We start from the raw sequence: 24,134 nt of genomic DNA on the forward strand, positions 1-24,134 counted from the left end.
TCGGGCTCTGCCTCCTCCTCCTGCTCTGAGCTTGGATCTCTTCTCTATAGGTGTGGCTGCTGCCAGTGTATATAATACATATATATTTTATATATAAATACTTGTGTGAGATCAGCTCGGGCTCTGCCTCCTCCTCCTGCTCTGAGGGGAACTGCTCTGGGCCTGGAGTTCTTCTCTGTAGGTGTGACTGCTGCAAATGTATATAGTACATATGTATTTGATATATAAATACATGTGTGAGATCTATAAAAATATATGAATATATATAGTATGTAATTTATATAATAATACAGAATATGTAACAAATACATTTATATATAATAACATATAATAATATATATAGCATGGTATATATAATATATAATATATAATATGTAACAAGTACATTTATATATAATAATATATATAAAAAATATATATAACATGTAATATATAATGCAGAATATGTAACAAATACATTTATATATAACAATATATAATAACATATATAATATGTAATATAGAATATAGAATATGTAACAAATACATTTATATACAATAATATATAATAATATATACAATATGCAATATTGAATATAGAATATGTAAAAAATGCATTTATATATAATAATATATAATAATATATATAACATGTAATATATAATATAGAATATGTGACAAATACATTTATATATAATAATATATAACAATATACGTAATATGTAATATAGAATATAGAATATGTAACAAATGCATTTACATATAATAATATATAATTATATATATAATATGTAATATAGAATATAGAATATGTAACAAATACATTTATATATAAAAATTTATAATAATATATATAACATGTAATATATACTATTAAATATGTAACGTATACATTTATATAAAATAATATATAATAATGTATATAATATGCAATATATAATATAGAATATGTAACAAATACATTTATATATAATAATATATAATAATATATATAACATGTAATATATAATACAGAATATGCAACAAATACATTTATAAAAAATAATATATAATAATATATACAATATATAATATAGAATATAGAATATGTAACAAATACATTTATATATAATAATATAATAATAATATATATAACATGTAATATATAATACAGAACATGTAACAAATACATTTACATATAATAACATATAATAACATATATGATATGTAGTATATAACATACACATTTATACATAACGATATATAATAACGTGAATTATTCCCCTGCTCCAGCTGCAGTTTGAGTGCCCGTGGTTCCCGTTGCTCTGTTTTCCTCCCCCTCCCTCTGATAAATCATCTGAACAAACGGAAACAATAAATAAATGAAACAAACATTAACGTGCAAGCAAATCAGAAATAATACATCCGTAATAATCAATAAAAATCGCCCAAAGCCACGCCCCCTCTCCGGGCCCCGCCCTGTGTCTTGTTTACTCCAGGCCACGCCCCTACCGCGCCCTGACCCCGCCCTCTTGCGCGTAACTGCTGAGGCCCCGCCCCTTTGGCCAGAGCCCCGCCCCTTTCCCCGTCGCCTCTATTCATTGGGTAACGACCTTGGAGAGAGAAGTGGCCACGCCCCTTTGTCACATGACCACGCCCCCCGTTGCCGCGGCAACGCATTGGCGGGCTATGAGGCCCCGCCCCTTCGCCCGAGCCCCCGCCCCTTTGCCCATCGCCTCTGTTCATTGGGTAACGAGCTTGGACAGGGGGTGGCCACGCCCACCCTCCGATGGCCACGCCCCTGTTGCCGCGGCAACGCCGTGGCGGGAGCTGAGGCCACGCCCCCGCCCTGCTCAGGCCACGCCCCCCCGAGCGGGACCGAGCGCGGTGAGATCCGGGGGGGCTCGGGGGGGCTCGGGGGGGATTTGGGAGGGTCCGTGGGGTGAAACAGGGGGGTAAAACCGGGGGGTCCGAGCTGGGGAGGGGGGATCGGGGGGGTTCGGGCGGGGGGTCAGCGGGGCCACGAGATCGGCGGGACCCGGAACAAAGGGCGGGCGGGGCCCGGGGACACGGGGGAGCCCCGGGGGGACGGGGGGGCTCGGGGGGGGGTGACCCCTTTCCCTGGGATTTCACGGCCCAGGATTGACCGCTCTTCCCAGGATTTTGTGTCCCGCGATCGAGCCCTGTCCCCCCAGTCTTTGCGCCCCGGGATCGACCCCTGCTTTTCCACAGGATTTCACCCCCGCGGGATCTCCCCCCCCTTTCCCCCCAGGATTTCACCCCCTCGGGATCTCCCTTTTCCCAGGATTTCACCCCCTCGGGATCTCCCTTTTCCCAGGATTTCACCCCCTCGGGATCTCCCTTTTCCCAGGATTTCACCCCCTCGGGATCTCCCTTTTCCCAGGATTTCACCCCCGCGGGATCTCCCCTTTCCCAGGATTTCACCCCCTCGGGATCTCCCCCTTTCCCTCCAGGATTTCACCCCCTCGGGATCTCCCTTTTCCCAGGATTTCACCCCCTCGGGATCTCCCTTTCCCGGGATTTCACCCCCTCGGGATCTCCCTTTCCCCAGGATTTCACCCCCTCGGGATCTCCCTTTCCCCAGGATTTCACCCCCTCGGGATCTCCCTTTCCCAGGATTTCACCCCCTCGGGATCTCCCTTTCCCCAGGATTTCACCCCCTCGGGATCTCCCTTTTCCCAGGATTTCACCCCCTCGGGATCTCCCTTTCCCAGGATTTCACCCCCTCGGGATCTCCCTTTTCCCAGGATTCCGGTGCCCCCATGGACGAGCGCCAGACCGTCCTGGCCGCGGTCCAGGAGCTCCCGGAGGAGCAGTTCCAGGCCCTGAAGGTGCTGCTGGAGGGGCAGATCCCGGGGGGGCTCCTGCTGGCGGCGTCGCGCCCGGAGCTGTGCCGGCTCCTCCTGCAGCGCTTCCCGGGCCGCTCCCGGGCGCTGCTCGCCGGGACCCTCGGCCAGCTCGGCCGCCCCGACCTCATCCGGCGGTTCCAGCTGCCCCTGGAGCCGGGAATTCCCGACGGCGGAGCCCCCGCAGCGACCCCGAGCCCCGCCGGGAACCCGCCGCCCCCGGGACGGCAAATCCCGCCGGGAATTCCCGCCGGGGATGCCGCTCGTTCTCCGGGATCCTCCCCCGGCGCGATCCCGACTCCCGGCGGGAAGGGGCTGCTGACGGAGAGGGATTTGATGCAGATCGCCCAGAAGTTGGGCCGGGAGTGGCGGCAGGTGGGAATCCTGTGCCTGGGGCTGGAGCAGAGCCGCCTGGAGCAGATCGAGCAGGAGAACCCCGGCGATCCCGTCCTCTGGAATTTCCAGATGCTCCGGGAGTGGCGGCGGCGGGAGCGACACGAGGCCACGGCGGCGCGGCTCCGCTCCCGGCTGGAGCCCGTCCCGCTGGATCCCGGGATCCTCCTCCTGCTCCACAACCTCGAGGGGCCCTGAGGGACCCCCGGGAACAACCCCGGGCTTTGGGGTCCCGCTGGCACCCGACGGGGACCATTAAAATGGGCTTTTATTCCAGGAGTCTGGAGTTCTGCGGGCGTTCCCAGTGACATTTCATAGGATTTGGGGGGATTTTGGGGGATTTGAGGGGGTTTAGGCAATTTTGGGGATATTTTTGGGGGGATTTTGAGGGATTTTGAAGGGAAATTGGGGGGATTTGGGGGTATTTTTTGGGTATTTTGGGGGATTTTGAAGGTGGATTTGGAGGGGTTTTAGAGGATTTTGAGGGGATTTTGGGGGTAGTTTTGGGGTATTTTGGGGGATTTTGTAGCGGGATTTTGGGGGGGTTTAGGCGATTTTGGGGTATTTTGTAGGGGGATTTGGAGGGGTTTTAGGGGATTTTTAGGAGATTTTGGGGGTATATTTTGGGTGTTTTGGGGGAGGACTTGGAGGGGTTTTAGGGGACCGTTAAAAATGGGCTTTTATTCCTAGGAGTGTGGAGTTCTGGGGTCGTTCCCAATAAAATTTTATAGGATTTGGGGGATTTTTGGGGGATTTAAGGGGGTTGGGGCCGAATGGGGACCTTTAAATGGGATTTTATTCCTTAAGGGTGGAGTTCTGGGGTAATGTCTGATGAATTTGGGACACAGGGACATCAAATGGGGGGTTATTCCGTGAATGTTGGGGTCATCGATGGCCAGAGAGAGGGACCGGGGGACCCTCGGCAGGTGACACCTGGCTGGGGGCAGGGACACACCTGGGGGGCAGGGACACATCTGGGGGGGCAGGGACATATCTGGGGGGGCAGGGACACATCTGGGGGGCAGTGACACACCTGGGGGGGCAAGAACACATCTAGGGGGGCAGGGACACACCTGGGGGACAGTGACACAAGGACACACCTGGGAGGGGAAGGGAAACACCTGGGGGGCAGTGACACCTGTCTGGGGGGGCAGTGAGACACCTGGGGACACTGACACACCTGGGGTGCAGAGACACACCTGGGGGGGACAGGGACACACCTGGGGGGCAGAGACACACCTGGGGGGACAGGGACACACCTGGGGGGCAGGGACACACCTGGGGGGCAGGGACACATCTGGGAGGGGCAGTGACACACCTGGAGGGCAGTGACACACCTGGGGGGCAGGGACACACCTGGGGGCAGGGACACACCTGGGGGGCAGAGACACAGGATCCAGGGAGAGCTCAGAGCCCCTTCCAGTGCCCAAGGGGCTCCAGGAGAGCTGGAGAGGGACTGGGGACAAGGGATGGAGGGACAGACACAGGGAATGGCTTCCCAGTGCCAGAGGGCAGGGAGAGACGGGATACTGGGAAGGAATTCCTGGCTGGGAGGGTGGGGAGGCCCTGGGATGGATTTCCAGAGGAGCTGTGGGTGCCCCTGGATCCCTGGGAGTGTCCAGGTTGGATCCCCCTGGGATGGTGGGAGGTTGTCCCTGCCCGTGGCAGGGGTGGGACGGGATGGGCTTTAAAGTCCCTTCCCGCCCAAAGCATTCCCTGATCCCCTCTAGATCCCCTCTAGATCCTCTCTAGATCCCCTATAGGTCCCCCATCGGTCCCCCATTAGGTCCCCCATAGCCCCCCGTACAGTCTCACTTCCGGACTACATCTCCATCATGCCCCGCGCACGCACCGCCTCTGCCCCCCGCAGGACTCGCTTTCCCGTCGTGCCCCGGGGCGGGGCGGCGGTGGCGGCGGCGGCGCGCGGAAGGGGTCACGTGACGCCGGCGCGCTATAAAGGCGCGGGCGCAGCGGCCGCGGCCCCATTGTTGTGGGAACGCGCGCGGGGCGGGAGCGGCCCCGAAACCCCCCGAACCCCCCCGGGCCGGGACCCCCCAAAAACACCCCCGGAGAGACCCCCCAGACCCCCCCCGGGCACCGGTGAGTGCGGGGGGCACCGCACGGGGAGCGGGGGGGGACACAGGCCGCGGGGCCGCCGCCTCTTGGGAGGGGGCTGGGGGGGCTCTGTGGGGTGATCTCAGAGCTGGGGGGTCTCTATAGGGGATATGGGGGGGCTCTGTGGGGTGATCTCATAGCTGGGGGGTGGCTGTAAGGGATGGGGGTCTCTATAGGGTCCTGTGGGGCTATAGGGGATATGGGGGGCTATAGGGGCTATAGGGGCTATGGGGGATATGGGGGGCTATAGGGGGCACTGGGGGGCTGTAGGGGATGGGAGGCTATGGGGGGAATGGGGGGGTCTGTAGGGGATGGGGGGCTATGGGGGATAGGGGAGCTGTAGGGGATGGGGCTATAGGGGATGGGGGGCTATAGGGGATGGGGGGGCTATAGGGGATGGAGGGGCTATAGAGGGCATTGGGGGCTGTAGGGGATGGGGGACTATAGGGGGATGTGGGGAAGAGAGGATCCTATAGCTGGGGGGGCAGCTGTGAGAGGTGGGGGGCTACAGGGGACACTGGGGGGCTTTGGGGGGGTATATGGGGGACACTGGGTATATAGGGGATCAATATGGGGGGGACACTGGGTATATAGGGGATCAGTATGGGGGGGACCCCACACTGGGTATATAGGGGATCAGTGTGGGACCCCACACTGGGTATATAGGGGATCAGTGTGGATGGGACCCCACACTGGGTATATAGGGGATCAGTGTGGGGGGACCCCACACTGGGTATATAGGGGATCAGTATGGGGGGGGACACTGGGTATATAAGGGATCAGTGTGGGACCCCACACTGGGTATATAGGGGATCAGTGTGGGGGGACACTGGGTATATAGGGGATCAGTGTGGGACCCCACACTGGGTATATAGGGGATCAGTATGGATGGGACCCCACACTGGGTATATAGGGGATCAGTGTGGGGGGACACTGGGTATATAGGGGATCAGTGTGGGGGGACACTGGGTATATAGGGGATCAGTGTGGGGGGACCCCACACTGGGTATATAGGGGATCAGTATGGGGGGACCCCACACCTGGGTATATAGGGGATCAGTATGGATGGGACCCCACACTGGGTATATAGGGGATCAGTGTGGGGGGGACCCCACACTGGGTATATAGGGGATCAGTGTGGGGGGACACTGGGTATATAGGGGATCAGTGTGGGGGGACCCCACACTGGGTATATAGGGGATCAGTGTGGGGGGACCCCACACTGGGTATATAGGGGATCAGTATGGGGGGACCCCACACTGGGTATATAGGGGATCAGTATGGATGGGACCCCACACTGGGTATATAGGGGATCAGTGTGGGGGGGACACTGGGTATATAGGGGATCAGTATGGGACCCCACACTGGGTATATAGGGGATCAGTATGGGACCCCACACTGGGTATATAGGGGATCAGTATGGGACCCCACACTGGGTATATAGGGGATCAGTGTGGATGGGACCCCACACTGGGTATATAGGGGATCAGTGTGGGGGGACCCCACACTGGGTATATAGGGGATCAGTGTGGGGGGACACTGGGTATATAGGGCTGTAGGGCATGGGGGGCTGTAGGGTATGGGGGACTATGGGTGATGGGGGGCTATAGGGGATATGGGGGGCTATAGAGGGCACTGGAGGCTGTAGGGTATGGGGGGGCTATAGAGGATATGGGGCCTGTAGGGGATGGGGGGCTGTAGGGGATGGGGAGCTATAGGGTGTGGGGGAGATGGGAGGATCTTACAGATAGGGGGCTATAGGGGGCACTGGGGGGCTGTAGGGGATGGGGGGCTGTAGGGGATGGGGGGCTATGGGGTTAGGGGGCACTGGGGGCTATGGGGGATGGGGGGCTATAGGGGCTATGGGGGACTATAGGGGGCACTGGGGTCTGTAGGGGATGGGGGGCTCTGGAGGGGATGGAAATGTGGTTTTGGGGGATATCTGGAGGATTTGGGGGTTCGGGAAGAGGGGGAGGGGGTTTCTGCCTCCGCTTCCCCTGGGATTGGCATCGGGAGCAGCTCCTTCCCTCCTGCTTTTCCCCCTTCCCCACCGGGATTCAGCTCTTCCCTCCCAAACAAACTCCCCCAAAAGCCGGATTTCAGCCGGAATCCGAGGGCTGGGAATTCCCATCCCACCTTTTTTGGGAGCAGGGCCCCGACATTCCCGTCCCGAGGGACCCGGAGCAGATCCCGGGCTGGGTCCGGATCCGTCGGTGCCTCCCGGCCCCGATCCCGCTGCATCCGGGGGGGATCCCAAATCCATCCAAGGAGCTTCCCCGTGGGAATCCAGTCCCAAAATCCCTTGGCCCGACCTGAAACCCACAAATTGCCCCAAAATCCCGGATATTCCCGTCGGATATTGGGGATTTTTGGAGCATTTGGGGATCAAGGGGGTGGGCGGGAAAGTCCCCGAGGGGCTCGTCCCCGATCCCACCTGGACTGGGAATTCTTGGAGCGTCCCAGGGCCTTTCCAAAGTGTAGGGAATTTTAGGGGGGATCAGGTTTTTCCAGGAGCGAATCCTTTCCATAAAAAAAGGGGATTTCCTTTGGGTTTGGGTGAATTCCATCCCGGATCGGCCCCCAAGGGAAAAGTCGGGATGGAGGGGGGGAGGGGGTGGAGCGTTCCCAAAAATTCCCGGATAACGTTAATTAACGTCATTTCCATGGAGATCCCTCCCGCAGGACACCGGGGTGGGGCCGGGAGCTCCTTTGGGATCTCTGCGGGATCTCCCCGGGCTGGGAGGGTTGGAAATCCCGGGAATCCACCCCGGTGCTCCGCAGGGCTCTCCATGCGCCCCGGCCCCCCATGGCCGCGCTCCCGCGCGCCGGCACCAAGCGCAGGCTGCACGATGCGGAGCCGGGACCGGCGGGATCATCGTTGGGATCGGCGGGATCGGCGTTGGGATCGGCGGGATCCCTGTCGGGATCATCGGGATCATCGTTGGGATCGGCGGGGTCGCCGTCGGACGACGAGGTCACCGCCAGCGACAGCGGCGACAGCTGCGACAGCGGCGGCTCCGCCAGCGCCCGCCGTGAGTGGGGACGGGATCTGGGGGGAATCTTTGGGGAATTTTTTGGGGAATTTTTGGGGATTTTTTTGGGAATTTTTTGGGGAATTTTTGGGGAATTTTTGGGGAATTTTTGGGGAATTTTTGGGGAATTTTTGGGGAATTTTTTAGGAATTTTTTGGGAATTTTATAGGAATTTCTTAGGAATTTTTGGGGAAATTTTTTTGAGAATTTTTTGGAATTTTTTTAGGAAATTTTTGGGGAATTTTTTAGGAACTTCTTGGGGATTTTTTAGGAATTTTTTGGGGAATTTTTGGGGGGGAATTTTTTAGAAATTCCTTAGGAATTTTTTTAGAAATTTTTGGGGAATTTTTGAGGAATTTTTTTGGAATTTTATAGGAATGTTTTAGGAATTTCTTAGGAATTTTTTTTGAGAATTATTTGGATTTTTTGAAGAATTTTTGGAGATTTTTTTAGGAAATTTTTGGGAATTTTTTAGGAACTTTTTGGGATTTTTTTAGGAAGTTTCTAGGAATTTCTTAGGAATTTTTTAGGAATTTTGGGGCGATTTTTTTGGAGAATTTTTTGGAATTTTTTTAGGAATTTTTGGGGAATGTTTTGGGAATTTTTTAGGAACTTCTTGGGAATTTTTTGGGAATTTTTACAAATTTTTGGGGGAATTTTTTTGGGGAATTTTTTAGGAATTTTTTAGGAATGTCTTAAGAATTTTTTAGGAATTTTGTAGAAATTCCTTAGGAATTTTTTTAGGAATTTTTGGGGAATTTTTGAGGAATTTTTTTGGAATTTTTGAGGAATATTTAGGAATTTCTTAGCAATTTTGGGGGGATTTTTTTTTGAGAATTATTTGGAATTTTTTTTAGGAATTTTTGGGGAATTTTTTTAGGAATTTTTGGGGAATTTTTTAGGAACTTTTTGGGATTTTTTTAGGTAGTTTTTAGGAATTTCTTAGGAATTTTTTAGGAATTTTGGGGCAATTTTTTTGGAGAATTTTTTGGAATTTTTTTAGGAATTTTTGGGGAATTTTTGAGGAATTTTTTGGGAATTCTTGAGGAATATTTAGGAATTTTGGGGGATTTTGGGGGGGAATTTTTGAGGAAAATTTTTGAGGAATTTCTTGGGGAACTTTAGGGAATTTTTTAGGAACGTTTTTAGGAACTTTTGGGGAACTTTTTTAGGAATTTCTTGGGAGTTTTTTTGGATTTTTTTAGAAATTTTTTTGGGAATTTTTGGGGGGAATTTTTAGGAATTTTTTAGGAATTTTTTTAGGAATTTTTTGGAGAATTTTTTTTTTATTTTTGGGGAATTTTTTAGATTTTTTTTAGGAATTTTTTTAGGAATTTTTTTTTTGAATTTTTTAGGATTTTTTGGGCAAATTTTTTAAGAATCTTTTCGGGAATTTTTTAGGAGTTTTTTGGGATTTTTTTAGGAATTTTTTTGGGATTTTTTTAGGAGTTTTTTGGGAATTTTTCAGGAATTTTTTGGGAATTTTTAAAGAATTTTTAAAGAATTTTTTATTCTTTTTATTTTTTGGGGGGGCAGATTTCTTTTGGATTTCTTTTGGGAATTTTTTAGGGATTTCTTAGGAATCTCTTAGGAACTTCTTAGGAATCTTTTAGAAATTTTTTAGGAATTTCTTTAGGAATTTTTGAGGAATTTTTAAGGAATTTTTCAGGATTTTTTGGGAAAATTTTCAGGAATTTCTTAGGAATTTCTTAGGTATTTTTTAGGAATTTTTTTGCAATTTTTTAGGAATTTTTTTTTAATTTCTTAGGAATTTTTAAGGAATTTCTTAGGAACTTTTTTAGGAATTTTTTTTGAATTTTTTTAGGAATATTTTAGGAATTTTTGGGGAATTTTTTAGGATTTTTTGGGGAATTTCTTAGGAATTTTTTTTGGAATTTTTTTGGAATTTTTGGGGAACTTGGGGAGAAAATTTTGGGGAATTTGGGGGAATTTTGGGAGAATTTTAGGGGAATTTTGGGTGAATTTTATGTAACTTTGGGGTAAGTTTTGGTGACTCTTGGGGTGGATTTGGGGTGAATTTTGGTTGCATCTTGTGGTGAGTTTTGGGGAGAGCTCTGGAGTTTCTTGGGGTGAATTTTATGTGACTTTGGGGTGAGTTTTGGTGAATCTTGTGGTGAGTTTTGGGGAGAGCTCTGGAGTTTCTTGGGGTGAATTTTATGTGACTTTGGGGTGAGTTTTGGTGAATCTTGGGGTGAGTTTTGGTGAATCTTGGGGTGAGTTTTGGTTGAACCCTGTGGTGAGTTTTGGGTGAACTTTGAGTGAATCTTGGGGGAAACTCAGGTGAATGTTGGAGAATTTTATGTAACTTTGGGGTAAATTTTTGTGACTCTTGGGGTGAATTTGGGGCAAATTTTGGTTGAACCCTGTGTTGAGTTTGGGTGAATTTGGGAAGAGCTCTGGTGACTCTTGGGGTGAATTTTGCTGAATCTTGGGGTGAGTTTTGGGTGAATTTTGGGGTGAATTTGGGGTGAGTTTTGGGTGAATTTGAGGAGAGCTCTGGTGACACTTGGGGAGAATTTTCTGTAACTTTGGGGTGAGTTTTGGTGAATCTTGGGGTGGATTTGGGGTGAGTTTTGGTTGCATCTTGTGGTGAGTTTCGAGTGAATTTTGGGGAGAGTTGTGGTGACTCTCGGGGTGGATTTGGGGTGGCTGTGGGCACAGTTTGGGGTCCCCCCGGGGTGGATTTGGGGTGGCTGTGGGTGCAGTTTGGGGTCTCCTCGGGGTGGATTTGGGGTGAATTTTGGTTGCATCTTGGGGTGAGTTTTGGGGAGAGCTCTGGTGACTCTCAGGGTGGATTTGGGGTGGCTGCAGGGGCAGTTTGGAGTCCCCCTGGGGTGGATTTGGGGTGGCTGTAGGCGCAGTTTGGGGTCCCCCTGCGGTGGATTTGGGGTGGCTGTGGGTGCAGTTTGGGGTCTCCTCGGGGTGGATTTGGGGTGGCTGTAGGCGCAGTTTGGGGTCTCCTCGGGGTGGATTTGGGGTGCCCGTGGGCACAGCGTGGTCCCCCCGGGGTGGATCTGGGGTGGCTGTAGGCGCAGTTTGGAGTCCCCCTGCGGTGGATTTGGGGTGGCTGTGGGTGCAGTTTGGGGTCTCCTCGGGGTGGATTTGGGGTGGCTGTGGGTGCAGTTTGGGGTCTCCTCGGGGTGGATCTGGGGTGGCTGTGGGTGCAGTGTGGTCCCCCCGGGGTGGATTGGGGTGGCTGTGGGTGCAGTTTGGGGTCTCCTCAGGTTCATTTGGGGTGGCCGTGGGCGCAGTTTGGGGTCTCCTCAGGTTCATTTGGGGTGGCCGTAGGCGCAGTTTGGGGTCCCCCCGCGGTCCCCCCGTGCTGACCCGTTCCCGTTCCCGCAGCCCCGTCCATCCTGTGCCGGTCCCGCCCCCGCCGCGCCGGGAAGCGCGTCCGCTTCGCGCAGGTCACCGTGTTCTACTTCGCGCGGCGCCAGGGCTTCACCTGCGTGCCCAGCGCCGGGGGCAGCTCCCTGGGCATGGCCCCCCGGCACCACCGCGCCCGCAGGTACAGCCTCAGCCAGTTCGCGCACCTGCGCCAGGTGAGCCGCCGGCAGCACCTGCGCCGGCACCTCCGCAGGGAGAGAATGCGCGGCAGGAGGAGGCAGGTGAGAGGGGAGGGGGGGACACCTGGGGGGGACACCTGGAGGGGAGGAACACCTGGGAGAGGGACACCTGGGGGGAAAATAAACACCTGGGGAGGAACAAACACCTGGGGAGAGGGGAAACACCTGGGGAGGGAATAAATACCTGGGGAGGGGGAGAACACCTGGGGGGAGACACGTGGAGGAGGACACCTGTAGGGAGGGAACAGCGGGGGGAGACACCTGGGGGTGAATAAACACCTCGAGGGGACACCTGGAGCGGACACCTGGGGGGAACACCTGGGGGGGAATAAACACCTGGAGAGGGGAGAAAACCTGGAGGGGACACCTGTAGGGGGAGAACACCTGGAATAAACACCTGGGGGGGAACACCTGGGGAGGGGAACATCTGGGAATAAACACCTGGAGGGAGGAATAAACACCTGGAGAAGGGAATAAACACCTGGAGGAGGGAATAAACACGTGGAGGGGACACCTGTAGGGGAGGAACACCTAGGGGGAACACCTGGGGGAAGAATAAACACCTGGGGGGGGAATAAACACCTGGGGGGGTATAAGCACCTGAGGGGGGAAACACCTAGGGGGGAAAACACCTGGGAATAAACAGCTGGGGATGGAATAAACGCTTGGGGGGAGAAACAAACACCTGGGGGTGAACAAACACCTGGAGGGGGGAAACACCTGAACAGGTGACCCCTGGGTGGGCACACACACCTGCACAGGGCACACACACCTGCACAGGTGACCGACCTCTGGGTGGGCACACACACCTGCACAGGGAACACATCCCTGCACAGGTGACCCCTGGATGGGCACACACACCTGCTCAGGTGCCCCCTGGGTGGGCACACACACCTGCACAGGGCACACACACCTGCACAGGTGCCCCACCCCTGCTTAGGTGCCCCCTGGGTGGGCACACACACCTGCACAGGGGACCCCCTGGGTGGGCACACACACCTGCACAGGGGGCACACACCTGCACAGGTGACACCCCCCCACTCAGGTGCCCCCCTGTGCTGTGCCCCCAGGTGAGCCAGGCCGGGGCGGTGCCCGAGGCCGGCGGACTCCCCTTGGCCGAGGTGTCGGAGGCGGAGCTGGAGGCGGGGCAGGTGGAGGTGGGCGACTGCTTTTACCTGCAGCCGCTGCCCACCAAGCGGCGGCGGGCGCTGCTCCGGGCCTCAGGTGTGCGCAGGATCGACGCCGAGGAGCGGCAGGAGCTGCGGGCGCTGCGCCTGTCCCGAGAGCAGTGCGGCTGCCTCTGCCGGCTCACCTGCGAGCCGCGCACCTGTGCGTGCAGCCAGGCCGGCATCCAGTGCCAGGTGAGACCGCGGGGGCTGCCAGGGACAGGTGAGACCGCGGGGGCTGCCAGGTGGGCAGCCAGGGACAGGTGAGCACACAGGGGCAGGGCAGGGGAGCCAGGGACAGGTGAGCCAGGGCAAGGCAGCCAAGTGGGCATCCAGTGCCAGGTGAGCCAGGGCAAGGCAGCCAGGTGGGCAGCCAGGGACAGGTGAGACCACGGGGGCAAGGCAGCAGGTGAGACCACGGGGGCAGCCAGGGACAGGTGAGACCACAGGGGCAGTCAGGTGGGCAGCCAGGGACAGGTGAGACCACAGGGGCAGGGCAGGGCAGGGCATCCAGGGCCAGGTGAGCACATGGGGGCAGGGACAGGGCAGCCAGGGACAGGTGAGCACACCTGGGGCAGGGACAGGGCAGCCAGGTGGGCATCCAGTGCAGATGAGACCATGGGGGCGGGTGGGGCAGACAGGTGGGCATTCAGGGACAGGTAAGCATACAGGGGCAGGGTGGGGCATCCAGGGATAGGTGAGCACGTGGGGACAGCCAGGTGGGCATTCAAGGACAGGTGAGACCACGGGGGCAGGGACAGGGCAGCCAGGGACAGGTGAGACCACGGGGGCAGCCAGGTGGGCAGCCAGGGACAGGTGAGCACACGGGGGCCAGGTGAGCACACAGGGGCGGGGCAGCCAGGTGGGCATCCAGGGCCAGGTGAGGGGAAACAGGGACAGGGCAAGGCAGCCAGGTGGGCATCCAGGGCCAGGTGAGCACACAGGAGCAGGGCAGCCAGGTGGGCATCCAGTGCCAGGTGAAACTCCTGGGACAGAGCAGCCAATGCCAGGTGAGCTCCCCTGGGGCAGGGCAGGGCAGGGCCAGGTGAGGGGGAACAGGGCCAGGTGAACCAGGTGGGCGTGCAGGGCCAGGTGAGGGGCAGAGGGCCAGGGGAGCTGGGAAGGGCCCAGGGCAGGGATTTGGGGTCAGGGAGGGGTTGGCACACCTGCCGTGTCCTTGTCCCCTCTGTGCCCAGCTTTGGGTCCTTTGTGGGTTCGTGTCCCTCCTGGGATTTCGGCTCTGGGATCCCCAGGGGGGGGGGTTGGTGTGAGCCTTTGGGATCCCAGGGGGATCCCAGCCCTGTCCCTGTTCCCAGGTGGATCCCTGTCCCAGGTGGATCCCTGTCCCAGGTGGATCCCAGCCCTGTCCCAGGTGGATCCCTGTCCCAGGTGGATCCCAGCCCTGTCCCTGTCCCTGTCCCAGGTGTATCCCTGTTCCCAGGTGGATCCCAGCCCTGTTCCCAGGTGGATCCCTGTCCCAGGTGCATCCCCGTCCCTTTCCGAGGTGGATCCCTGTCCCAGGTGCATCCCCGTCCCTTTCCGAGGTGGATCCCTGTCCCAGGTGGATCCCTGTCCCAGGTGGATCCCTGTCCCAGGTGGATCCCAGCCCTGTCCCTTTCCCAGGTGGATCCCAGCCCTGTCCCAGGTGCATCCCGTCCCTCTCCCAGGTGTATCCCTGTCCCAGGTGTATCCCAGCCCTATCCCAGCCCTGTCCCAGGTGGATCCCAGCCCTGTCCCAGGTGCATCCCCGTCCCTGTCCCAGGTGGATCGCTCCTCGTTCCCGTGCGGGTGTTCCCGGGACGGCTGCGGAAACGCCTCGGGGCGGATCGAGTTCAACCCGCTGCGGGTGCGGACCCACTTCCTGCACACGCTGATGAAGCTGCAGCTGCAGAGCCGGCGGGAGGAGGAGGAGGAGGAGGAGGACGGGGGGGAGGAGGCGGCGCCGGGCCCGCCCTGGGGTCCCCCCCAGCCCCCCGAGACTCAGGACTTCCAGGAGTACCTGGCGGAGAACGCGCGGGCGGTGCTGCACCTGCAGACGGCCGAGGAGCTCGAGAGGAGGAGGAAGGACGAGGAGGAGGAGGCGGGCGCGGGGGGGCGCGGGGAGGGGGGCGGGGGGCTCTGCGTCCTGGGGGAGCACCTGGACGGCACCGCCTGGCAGGTGAGACCCCCCCCGGGCCCCGCCCCCGGCCTCGGCCCCGCCCCGTTCCCGCCGGGAGCGCCGGGCCTGGGATTCCCCGCGGAGCAGCCGGTGCAGGGGGGGGGGCCAGGTGAGCCCGCAGGTGAGCCCGCAGGTGAGCCCGCAGGTGGGCTCCCAGGTAGATCCCCAGGTGAGCCCCCAGGTGAGCCCGCAGGTGGGCTCCCAAGTGAGCCCCCAGGTGAACCCGCAGGTGGGCCCCCAGGTGAGCCCCCAGGTGAGCCCCCAGTTGTGCTCCCAAGTGAGCCCCCAGGTAGGTCCCCAGGTGTGCCCCCAGGTGAGCCCCCAGCTGTGCCCCGAGTTATGCTCCCAGGTGTGCTCCCAAGTGAGCCCACAGGTGAGCCCACAGGTAGGTCCCCAGGTGAGCTCCCAGTTGTGCCCCCAGGTAAGTCTCCAGGTGAGCCCCCAGGTGAGCTCCCAGGTGAGCCCCCAGGTGGGTCCCCAGGTGAGCCCCCAGGTGAACCCCCAAATGAGCCCCCAGGTGAACCCCCAAGTGAGTTCCCAGGTGAGCTGTCAGGTGTGCCCCCAGGTGAGCTCCCAGTTGTGCCCCCAGGTAGGTCTCCAGGTGAGCCCCCAGGTGAGCCCCGAGTTATGCTCCCAAGTGAGCCCCCAGGTGTGTCCCCAGGTGAGCCCCCAGGTGAACCCCCAAATGAGCCCCCAGCTGTGCCCCCAGGTGGGTCCCCAGGTGAGCCCCCAGGTGTGTCCCCAGGTGTGTCCCCAGGTGTGCCCTCAGCCCTACCTGGCAGTGGAGCCCCAGGCAGGTGGGACAGGTGGGAATGGCCCCGAGGAGCCTCCGGCTCCCACCTGCAGCCCCCGTGGGAAGGACCTGGGGGTCTCACCTGTCCCCACTGCTGAGAGCGAGGGGGGGGCTCCCCAAACCCCCCCGGAGCACCTGGAGCTGCCCCCCCTGCCCGTGTGAGCGGCTCCTCCCGCTCGTTATTTATTCCATGGATTGATCGTTTACCTGGGGCTGCTGCACTGGGCTCACCTGGGCCAGACACACCTGAGCTGGGACATCCCACCTGGGCCAGACACACCTGAGCTGGGACATCCCACCTGGGCCAGACACACCTGAACTGGGACATCCCACCTGGGCCAGACACACCTGAGCTGGGACATCCCACCTGGGCCAGACACACCTGAGCTGGGACACACCTGAGCTGGAGCCCTGGACTCTTCCCATCCTGCATCCCACCTGAGCTGGGACTCACCTGAGCTGGGACATCCCACCTGGGCCAGACACACCTGAGCTGGGACATCCCACCTGGGCCAGACACACCTGAGCTGGGACACACCTGAGCTGGAGCCCTGGACTCTTCCCATCCTCCATCCCACCTGAGCTGGGACTCACCTGAGCTGGACCCTTCCCATGCTCCGTCCTACCTGAGCTGGGACACACCTGAGCTGGACCCTTCCCATGCTCCGTCCTACCTGAGCTGGGACACACCTGTATTGGAACACACCTGAGCTGGGACACACCTGAACTGGACCCCTGGACCCTTCCCATCCTGCATCCCACCTGAGCTGGGACACACCTGAGCTGGGACACACCTGAGCTGGACCCTTCCCATCCTCTGACACACCTGAGCTGGGACACACCTGAGCTGGACCCTTCCCATCCTGCATCCCACCTGAGCTGGGACACACCTGAGCTGGGACACACCTGAGCTGGATCCTTCCCATCCTCTGACACACCTGAGCTGGGACACACCTGAGCTGGACCCCTGGACCCTTCCCATCCTCCATCCCACCTGAGCTGGGACTCACCTGAGCTGGGACACACCTGAGCTGGAGCCTCCTGGATCCCACGGCAGCTCCCTCCTGCCTGGCAGAGCTCACCTGTGCCAGGACACACCTGAGCTGGGACACCTGAGCTGGACCCTTCCCATCCTCCATCCCACCTGTGCCAGGACACACCTGAGCTGGGACACCTGAGCTGGACCCCTGGATCTTCCCCATCCTCCATTCTACTTGGCAGAGACACCTGAGCTGGACACACCTGAGCTGGACACACCTGAGCTGGAGCCTCCTGGATCCTTCCCATCCTCCATCTCACCTGAGCTGGGACACACCTGAGCTGGAGCCTCCTGGATCCTTCCCATCCTCCATCTCACCTGAGCTGGACACACCTGAGCTGGAGCCTTGGATCCTTCCCATCCTCCATCTCACCTGAGCTGGGACACACCTGAGCTGGACACACCTGAGCTGGACCCCTGGATCCTTCCCATCCTCCATCTCACCTGAGCTGGGACACACCTGAGCTGGGACACACCTGAGCTGGACCCCTGGACCCTTCCCATCCTCCATCCCACCTGAGCTGGGACATCCCACCTGAGCTGGGACACCTGAGCTGGATCCTTCCCATCCTCCGCCCTACCTGAGCTGGGACACACCTGAGCTGGACCCCTGGACCCTTCCCATCCTCCATCTCACCTGGGCTGGGACACACCTGAGCTGGACCCCTGGACCCTTCCCATCCTCCATCTCACCTGAGCTGGGACGCACCTGAGCTGGACACACCTGAGCTGGACCCCTGGATCCTTCCCATCCTCCATCCCGTCTGTTCTGGGACACACCTGAGCTGGACCCTTCCCATCCTCCATCCCACCTGAGCTGGGACACACCTGAGCTGGGGCCTCCTGGATCCTTCCCATCCTCCATCCCACCTGCACTGGGACACACCTGAGCTGGGACACACCTGAGCTGGAGCCTGGATCCCCTGGTCCCACCTGGCTGCCCTCACCTTCCTGGGCTTTGAGGGAAAACCCCCTTTTCCCTACGTTTTGTTCCTTTAATGAAGTGGCCACACCCCAGCCCACCTTGCCCAGGTGCTGCTCCCGCTCCCCGGGGACTGGGACGGATCAGGGAGCACCTGGAAGGATCAGGGAACACCTGGAAGGATCAGGGAGCACCTGGAAGGATCAGGGAGCACCTGGGATGGATCAGGGAACACCTGGGATGGATCAGGGAACACCTGGAAGGATCAGGGAGCACCTGGAAGGATCAGGGAGCACCTGGAAGGATCAGGGAACACCTGGAAGGATCAGGGAGCACCTGGAAGGGCCAGAGCCCCCGGACTCACCTGGAGGATCTGGGGGGCTCAGCCACCTCCAGCTCCTTACCTGGGATGGACCAACTGCAGCTGCTGGAACCTTCTGGAATGCTCATGGATCCCTGCTGGGGGTCCAGGGTTTGGGAATGTCACCTGTCCCTGCCCTACCTGTAATCCTGCCCCATTCCAGGTGCATCCAGGTGGTCCTGGACCGGTGCCAGGGGGAGCAGAGCCCTCCAGGTGTCCCCGTTGTCCCGGGGGTGTCCTGGAATGTCACCTGTCCCTGCCCTGATCCACGAGCTCCAGGTGAGCTCCAGGTGAGCTCCTGCATCTGGGACCTGCCTCCTGTGCTTCCCAAGGACCCTCCCCTGCCTCATCCCACCTGTGCTTCCCAAGGAACCTGCACCTGCCTCCTCATCCCACCTGTGCTTCCCAAGGATCCCTCCCCTGCCTCCTCATCCCACCTGTGCTTCCCAAGGACCCCCCCCCCGCCATTCCAGCGCCCAGGATCCGTCCCAGGAGCCCCGTGGGTGCTCCCAGGTGTCCCTCTGGATGTGCCATTCCCGGGGAATCCTCTCCTGGAGCACCTGGAATTCCTCGGGTGCTCCCGGCTGCCCCGGGCTCCCTGTCCTGGCCCAAACTGGTCGGACTGGGATGGATTCCAGTGCCCCCCCCCCCCGGGAATGATGGACCCCCCAGGTGCTCCGGAGCTTCCCGGGCTGGATCTCCTCATTCCTGGGGCTTTTCCCTCTTTTTTGGCCCCGGCCAGGTGGGATCGACCTGGGCCGGGGGAAATTCCATCCCGGGAGGGGCGGGAGGGGGGAACATCGGGATGGGGGGGGGGCCCTGCCCGGGCTCCAGCCCGGCCCCGTTGGGATCTGCTCACCTGGGTGCTCCTGGATCCCGGGATCTGCTCACCTGGGTGCTCCTGGATCCCGGGATCTGCTCACCTGGGATCTCACCTGGGTGCTCCTGGATCCCGGGATCTGCTCACCTGGGAATTCACCTGGATGCTCCCAGATCCCGGGATCTGCTCACCTGGACACTCACCTGGATGCTCCTGGATCCCAGGATCTGCTCACCTGCCCTGTGCCCTTGGAATCTGCTCACCTGGGAACTCACCTGGATGCTCCCAAATCCCTGATCACCTGGACACTCACCTGGGTGCTCCCGAGTTCCGGGATCTGCTCACCTGGACACTCACCTGAATGCTCACAAATCCCTGATCACCTGGACACTCACCTGGATGCTCCCAAATCCCGGGATCTGCTCACCTGGGAACTCACTTGGATGCTCCTGAATCCCAGGATCTGCTCACCTGGGAACTCACCCTGATGCTCCCAGATCCCTGCTCACCTGGGATCTCACCTGGATGCCCCCAAATCCCGGGATCTGCTCACCTGGACACTCACCTGGGTGCTTCCGGATCCCAGGCTCTGCTCACCTGGGAACTCACCTGGCTGCTCCCAAATCCCTGATCACCTGGACACTCACCTGGATGCTCCCAAATCCCGGGATCTGCTCACCTGCCCCGTGCCCTCAGGATCTGCTCACCTGGACACTCACCTGGCAGCTCCTGGGGATGGATTTGGGTGGGATTTGATCCCCTGGATTTTGGGGTCCCCCCCTCGCTGGTGCTGCCGACCCCTCCCCCTAACAGAGACTCCGCCTCCCCTCCCCCCTCCCCCCCCTCCCCTCCCCCCCCAAAGGGGCTTCGCAGCTTTTTGGGCCCATTTTTAGTTCCCTTTTTAAGTTATTTTTTGTTTAAATGTTGTTTTTATTTCTTTTTTAATTTCCTTTTTTCTTTCTTTTTTTATTTCCTTTTTTATTTCTTTTATAATTTCCTTTTTTATTTCTTTTTTTTATTTCATTTTTTATTTAACTTCCTTTTTATTTCCCTTTTATTTTTTTATTCCCTCATTAATTTTTATCCCCTCTTTAATTTTTATTCCTTTTTTATTTGGTTTTTTTTTTACCTCTTTATGTAACATAATTCCACTTGTCTTTCATTTCTATTTTAATTTTTATATCTTTATATAATTTCTAATTCTATTTTTCTTTCATTTTTAATTCCTTTTTTCCTCTTTTCTTCCTTTTTTATTTCATTTATTTCTTTTTTATTTCCCTTTAATTTCCTTTTATTCCCTTTTTATTTTTTATTCCCTTTTTATTTTTTATTACCTTTTTATTTTTTATTCCCTTTTTGTTTTTTATTCCCTTTTTATTTCTATCTCTTTATATAACTTTTAATTCCATTTTTTGTTCACTTTTAATTTTAATTTTTATTTTCTTAAATAATCTTTAGCTCAATTTTTTTCACTTTTAATTTAATTTTTATTTCTTTCTACAATTTTTAATTTTTCTTTTCACTTTTAATTTTCAGTTCTTTTTATAACTTTTAATTTCGCTTTCTTATTTTTAATTTAATTTTTATCTCCTTATATCATTTTTAATTCCATTTTTCTTTTATTTTTAATTCCATTTTTGTTTCCTTTTTGCTTCTTTTTTTTATTTCAATATTTCCTTTTTAATTTCCTTTTTTATTTCAATATTTCCTTTTTAATTTCCTTTTTTTATTTCAATATTTCATTTTAATTTCCTTTTTTTATTTCAGATTTCCTTTTTAATTTCCTTTTTTTTCAATATTTCCTTTTTAATTTCCTTATTTCAATATTTTCTTTTTAATTTCCTTTTTTTTATTTCAATATTTCATTTTAATTTCCTTTTTATTTCAATATTTCCTTTTTAATTTCCTTTTTTATTTCAATATTTCCTTTTTGCTTCCGTTTTTTATTTCAATATTTCCTTTTTAATTTCCTTTTTTTATTTCAATATTTCCTTTTAAATTTCCTTTTTTTATTTCAATATTTCCTTTTTAGTTTCCTTTTTTATTTCAATATTTCCTTTTTAATTTCCTTTTTTTATTTCAGATTTCCTTTTAAATTCCTTTTTACTCCCACGTTTAATCCCCTCGTGACTCCAGAGCTTCTCCCCCGATCCCTTTTCCTGCTCTCCCGCCGTTCCCAGGACTCTGCTGTATTTAAAGAGAATATTTAAGTGGAAAAATAAAAGAAATGGTTAAACTTGACGGGGAGTTGTGGCCTAAAGGGGGTAAATCCATTGAAATCCGCGTTAAATTCATGAAATTTGGCTTAAATTCCCAAAATTTGGGTTAAATCCCATCCCAATCCCGGCCGGCGTCCCCGTTGCCATGGCAGCCGCCACTTCGCGCTCTCGCGAGAGTTGGGGCGGGGGCGGAGTTTGACCCCTCAGAGCTCCCGCCCCGCCCCTCGGCCGCGCCCACACTGCTGGCCACGCCCACACTGCTGGCCACGCCCACCAGGCCCCGGCCAGGCCCCTCCCACCGTGTCACGTGACAAACGAGGGTTTCATCAGCCCTTTGTGTTTGGGGGTCTCTCGGTGCCCCCGGAACCCGCGACCCCCCGTTATGGACCCGTCTGCCCTGTTAGGGGACCCCCGATCCTGACCCCCCTGTCCCGTTACGGGACCCCCGAGTCCGACCCCTGTCCCATCTTGGGACCCCCGAGCCCCACCCCTGTCCCACCATGGGACCCCCGAGCCCCACCCCTGTCCCATCTTGGGACCCCCGAGCTCCACCCCTGTCCCATGTTGTGACCCCCGATCCTGACCCCCCTGTCCCACCATGGGACCCCCGAGCCCGACCCCTGTCCCACCATGGGACCCCCGAGCCCCACCCCTGTCCCACCATGGGACCCCCGAGCCCCACCCCTGTCCCACCATGGGACCCCCGAGCCCGACCCCTGTCCCACCATGGGACCCCCGAGCCCCACCCCTGTCCCACCATGGGACCCCCGAGCCCCACCCCTGTCCCACCATGGGACCCCCGAGCCCCACCCCTGTCCCACCATGGGACCCCCGAGCCCGACCCCTGTCCCACCATGGGACCCCCGAGCCCCACCCCTGTCCCATCTTGGGACCCCCGAGCTCCACCCCTGTCCCATCTTGGGACCCCCGATCCTGACCCCCCTGTCCCATCTTGGGACCCCCGAGCCTGACCCATCATGGGACCCGCGAGCTCCACCCCTGTCCCACCATGGGACCCCCGAGCCAGACCCCTCTCCCACCATGGGACCCCCGAGCCCCACCCCTGTCCCACCATGGGACCCCCGAGCCCGACCCCTCTGTCCTGTTACGGGACCCCCGATCCTGACCCCTGTCCCACCATGGGACCCCCGAGCCCGACCCCTGTCCCACCATGGGACCCCCGAGCCCGACCCCTCTGTCCTGTTACGGGACCCCCGAGCCAGACCCCACCATGGGACCCCCGAGCCCCCCCCCGTCCCATTATGGGACCCCCGAGCCCGCCCCTCTGTCCCGTTCCGGCCCCCCTGTCCAACCCGCGTGTCCCGTCACGGATCCCCCGTCCCGCCGTCTGTCCCGTCACGGATCCCCCGTCCCGCCGTCTGTCCCGTCACGGATCCCCCGTCCCGCCGTCTGTCCCGTCCCGGATCCCCCGTCCCGCCGTCTGTCCCATCCCCTTCTGGGGACCCTTCACGAGCAATTCCCCCGCTCGGAGGGGAAATCCATTGAAATTTGGGTCAAGTTCACAAAATTCGGGTTAAACCCACACGACTGAGGGTCACGCGGCAGAGAAGCCCCTCCTGAGTCCCCCCACGTCCCCCCGGTCCCTCACACGAGGGGTGGCCCAACAACCCCCTTCAGTCCCCGAACTGAGCCCGCCGAAGGTCCCGGCCCGGCCCGGGCCCGGCGCTCGGGGGGTTTTGCAGCCAAACCCACCCCAATAACCGCGAGCCCGAGGGGATCCTCCGGCACAGGGGGGGTTCTGACCCCCAGGCCCCTCTTGGGGAGAACACGGACCTCCCGACCCCACAAGTTCCGCCGGACCTGCCCCGACTCGTCCCCGTCCCTCGCTCGATCCATCCCCTTTCTTTACGCTCGGGTGGATCCGGAGCGACTTCGCTCCCGCCTTTACCCGGCGAGGGGCGGCCGCACCTCGGGGTCGGGTGTCTCAGTACCCGAGACAACCTCGGGATGGGGCACGGGCAGCCCAAGGAGCGGGAATTCGGGATTCCCGCACGGCCGCTGAGCCAGCGGCAGCAAATCCTCCCGGATCGCCCTCGGGTTCCAGCCGCAAATTCCCACCGAGCTCCTCCTCCGGGGGCTCCGCGGGGTCCCCCCCGCGCCGCCCCCTCCCCTTCGTCCCCTTTGGAGCGCGTGGTGCGGGCGGGAGGTCGGGAATTCCACCAGCGACGGGATTTCCCCTGGAATTCTCACCCTTCTCCTTTTACCCGCGCTCACCTTCCCGGCCCCGCCCCCGCCCCGCCCCCGGCCCCGCCCCGGCCCCGCCCCCGCCCCGCCCCGGCCCCGCCCCCGCCCCGCTCATCAGCCATTCATGGTTCAATAGTCACGCCCCCCGGTCACGCCCCCCGATCTGGCCACGCCCACAACAGCCAATCCTATCACCCCTGGAAGCCCCTGGCCCCGCCCCCCGGCCGTCACCACGCCCCCTCAGTCTTAGTCCCGCCCTCGGCCCCGCCCCACCATTCCTTCCCGCCCCTCCCCTCCCGCCGTGCCCCGCGCGCCGGCCCCGCCCCCGCCCCGCCCCCCCGCCCCGCCCAGTCCCTCCCAGTTCCCTCCCAGTGGCTCCCAGTCCCGCCATGCGGCTCCGGCTGGCCCCGGGCGCTCCCGCCGCCCTCAAGGTCCTCGCAGCCGCCGGGGCCGCGGCCGCGCCCGTGCGGACACACCTGGGCGGCCCCGCAGGTGAGCA

The 24,134-nt window shown here is 56.8% G+C and overlaps 2 protein-coding genes across 4 annotated transcripts; both read left to right on the plus strand.

Moving 5' to 3' along the window:
* Positions 1-1,695: 1,695 nt before the first annotated feature.
* On the plus strand, positions 1,696-3,494 carry LOC135404247 (uncharacterized). The gene is made up of 2 exons (XM_064638919.1): positions 1,696-1,845; positions 2,727-3,494. Exon 2 carries the CDS (start codon positions 2,742-2,744, stop codon positions 3,414-3,416), a length of 675 nt encoding a protein of 224 aa, XP_064494989.1. The 5' UTR covers positions 1,696-1,845; positions 2,727-2,741; the 3' UTR covers positions 3,417-3,494.
* A 1,681-nt stretch (positions 3,495-5,175) lies between these two features.
* On the plus strand, positions 5,176-16,315 carry LOC135404140 (cysteine/serine-rich nuclear protein 2-like). Of its 3 annotated transcripts, XM_064638721.1 has the most exons (7): positions 5,180-5,318; positions 8,115-8,365; positions 11,732-11,994; positions 13,023-13,313; positions 14,881-15,385; positions 15,902-15,927; positions 16,046-16,315. In XM_064638721.1, the coding sequence occupies exons 2-7, from the start codon at positions 8,140-8,142 to the stop codon at positions 16,229-16,231; spliced, it is 1,497 nt and encodes a 498-aa protein (XP_064494791.1). In that variant the 5' UTR covers positions 5,180-5,318; positions 8,115-8,139; the 3' UTR covers positions 16,232-16,315. The 3 variants fall into 3 exon arrangements, with proteins under 3 accessions (XP_064494789.1, XP_064494788.1, XP_064494791.1); XM_064638719.1 differs by having other exon boundaries at positions 5,176-5,318; positions 14,881-15,985; XM_064638718.1 differs by having other exon boundaries at positions 5,176-5,318; positions 14,881-16,315.
* Positions 16,316-24,134: the final 7,819 nt, after the last annotated feature.

Source organism: Pseudopipra pipra, chromosome 30 (assembly GCF_036250125.1).
Source record: "Pseudopipra pipra isolate bDixPip1 chromosome 30, bDixPip1.hap1, whole genome shotgun sequence".
Classification (NCBI taxonomy): Eukaryota; Metazoa; Chordata; class Aves; order Passeriformes; family Pipridae; genus Pseudopipra; species Pseudopipra pipra.

Bases quoted from the DNA above. Each gene is read 5' to 3' on its own strand.
- LOC135404247 (XM_064638919.1), top strand. From the start codon at position 2,742: ATGGACGAGCGCCAGACCGTCCTGGCCGCGGTCCAGGAGCTCCCGGAG.
- LOC135404140 (XM_064638718.1), top strand. From the start codon at position 8,140: ATGGCCGCGCTCCCGCGCGCCGGCACCAAGCGCAGGCTGCACGATGCG. The intron at 11,995-13,022 runs GTGAGAGGGGAG...CTGTGCCCCCAG, and splicing joins TGCGCGGCAGGAGGAGGCAG to GTGAGCCAGGCCGGGGCGGT. The intron at 13,314-14,880 runs GTGAGACCGCGG...TCCCTGTCCCAG, and splicing joins AGGCCGGCATCCAGTGCCAG to GTGGATCGCTCCTCGTTCCC.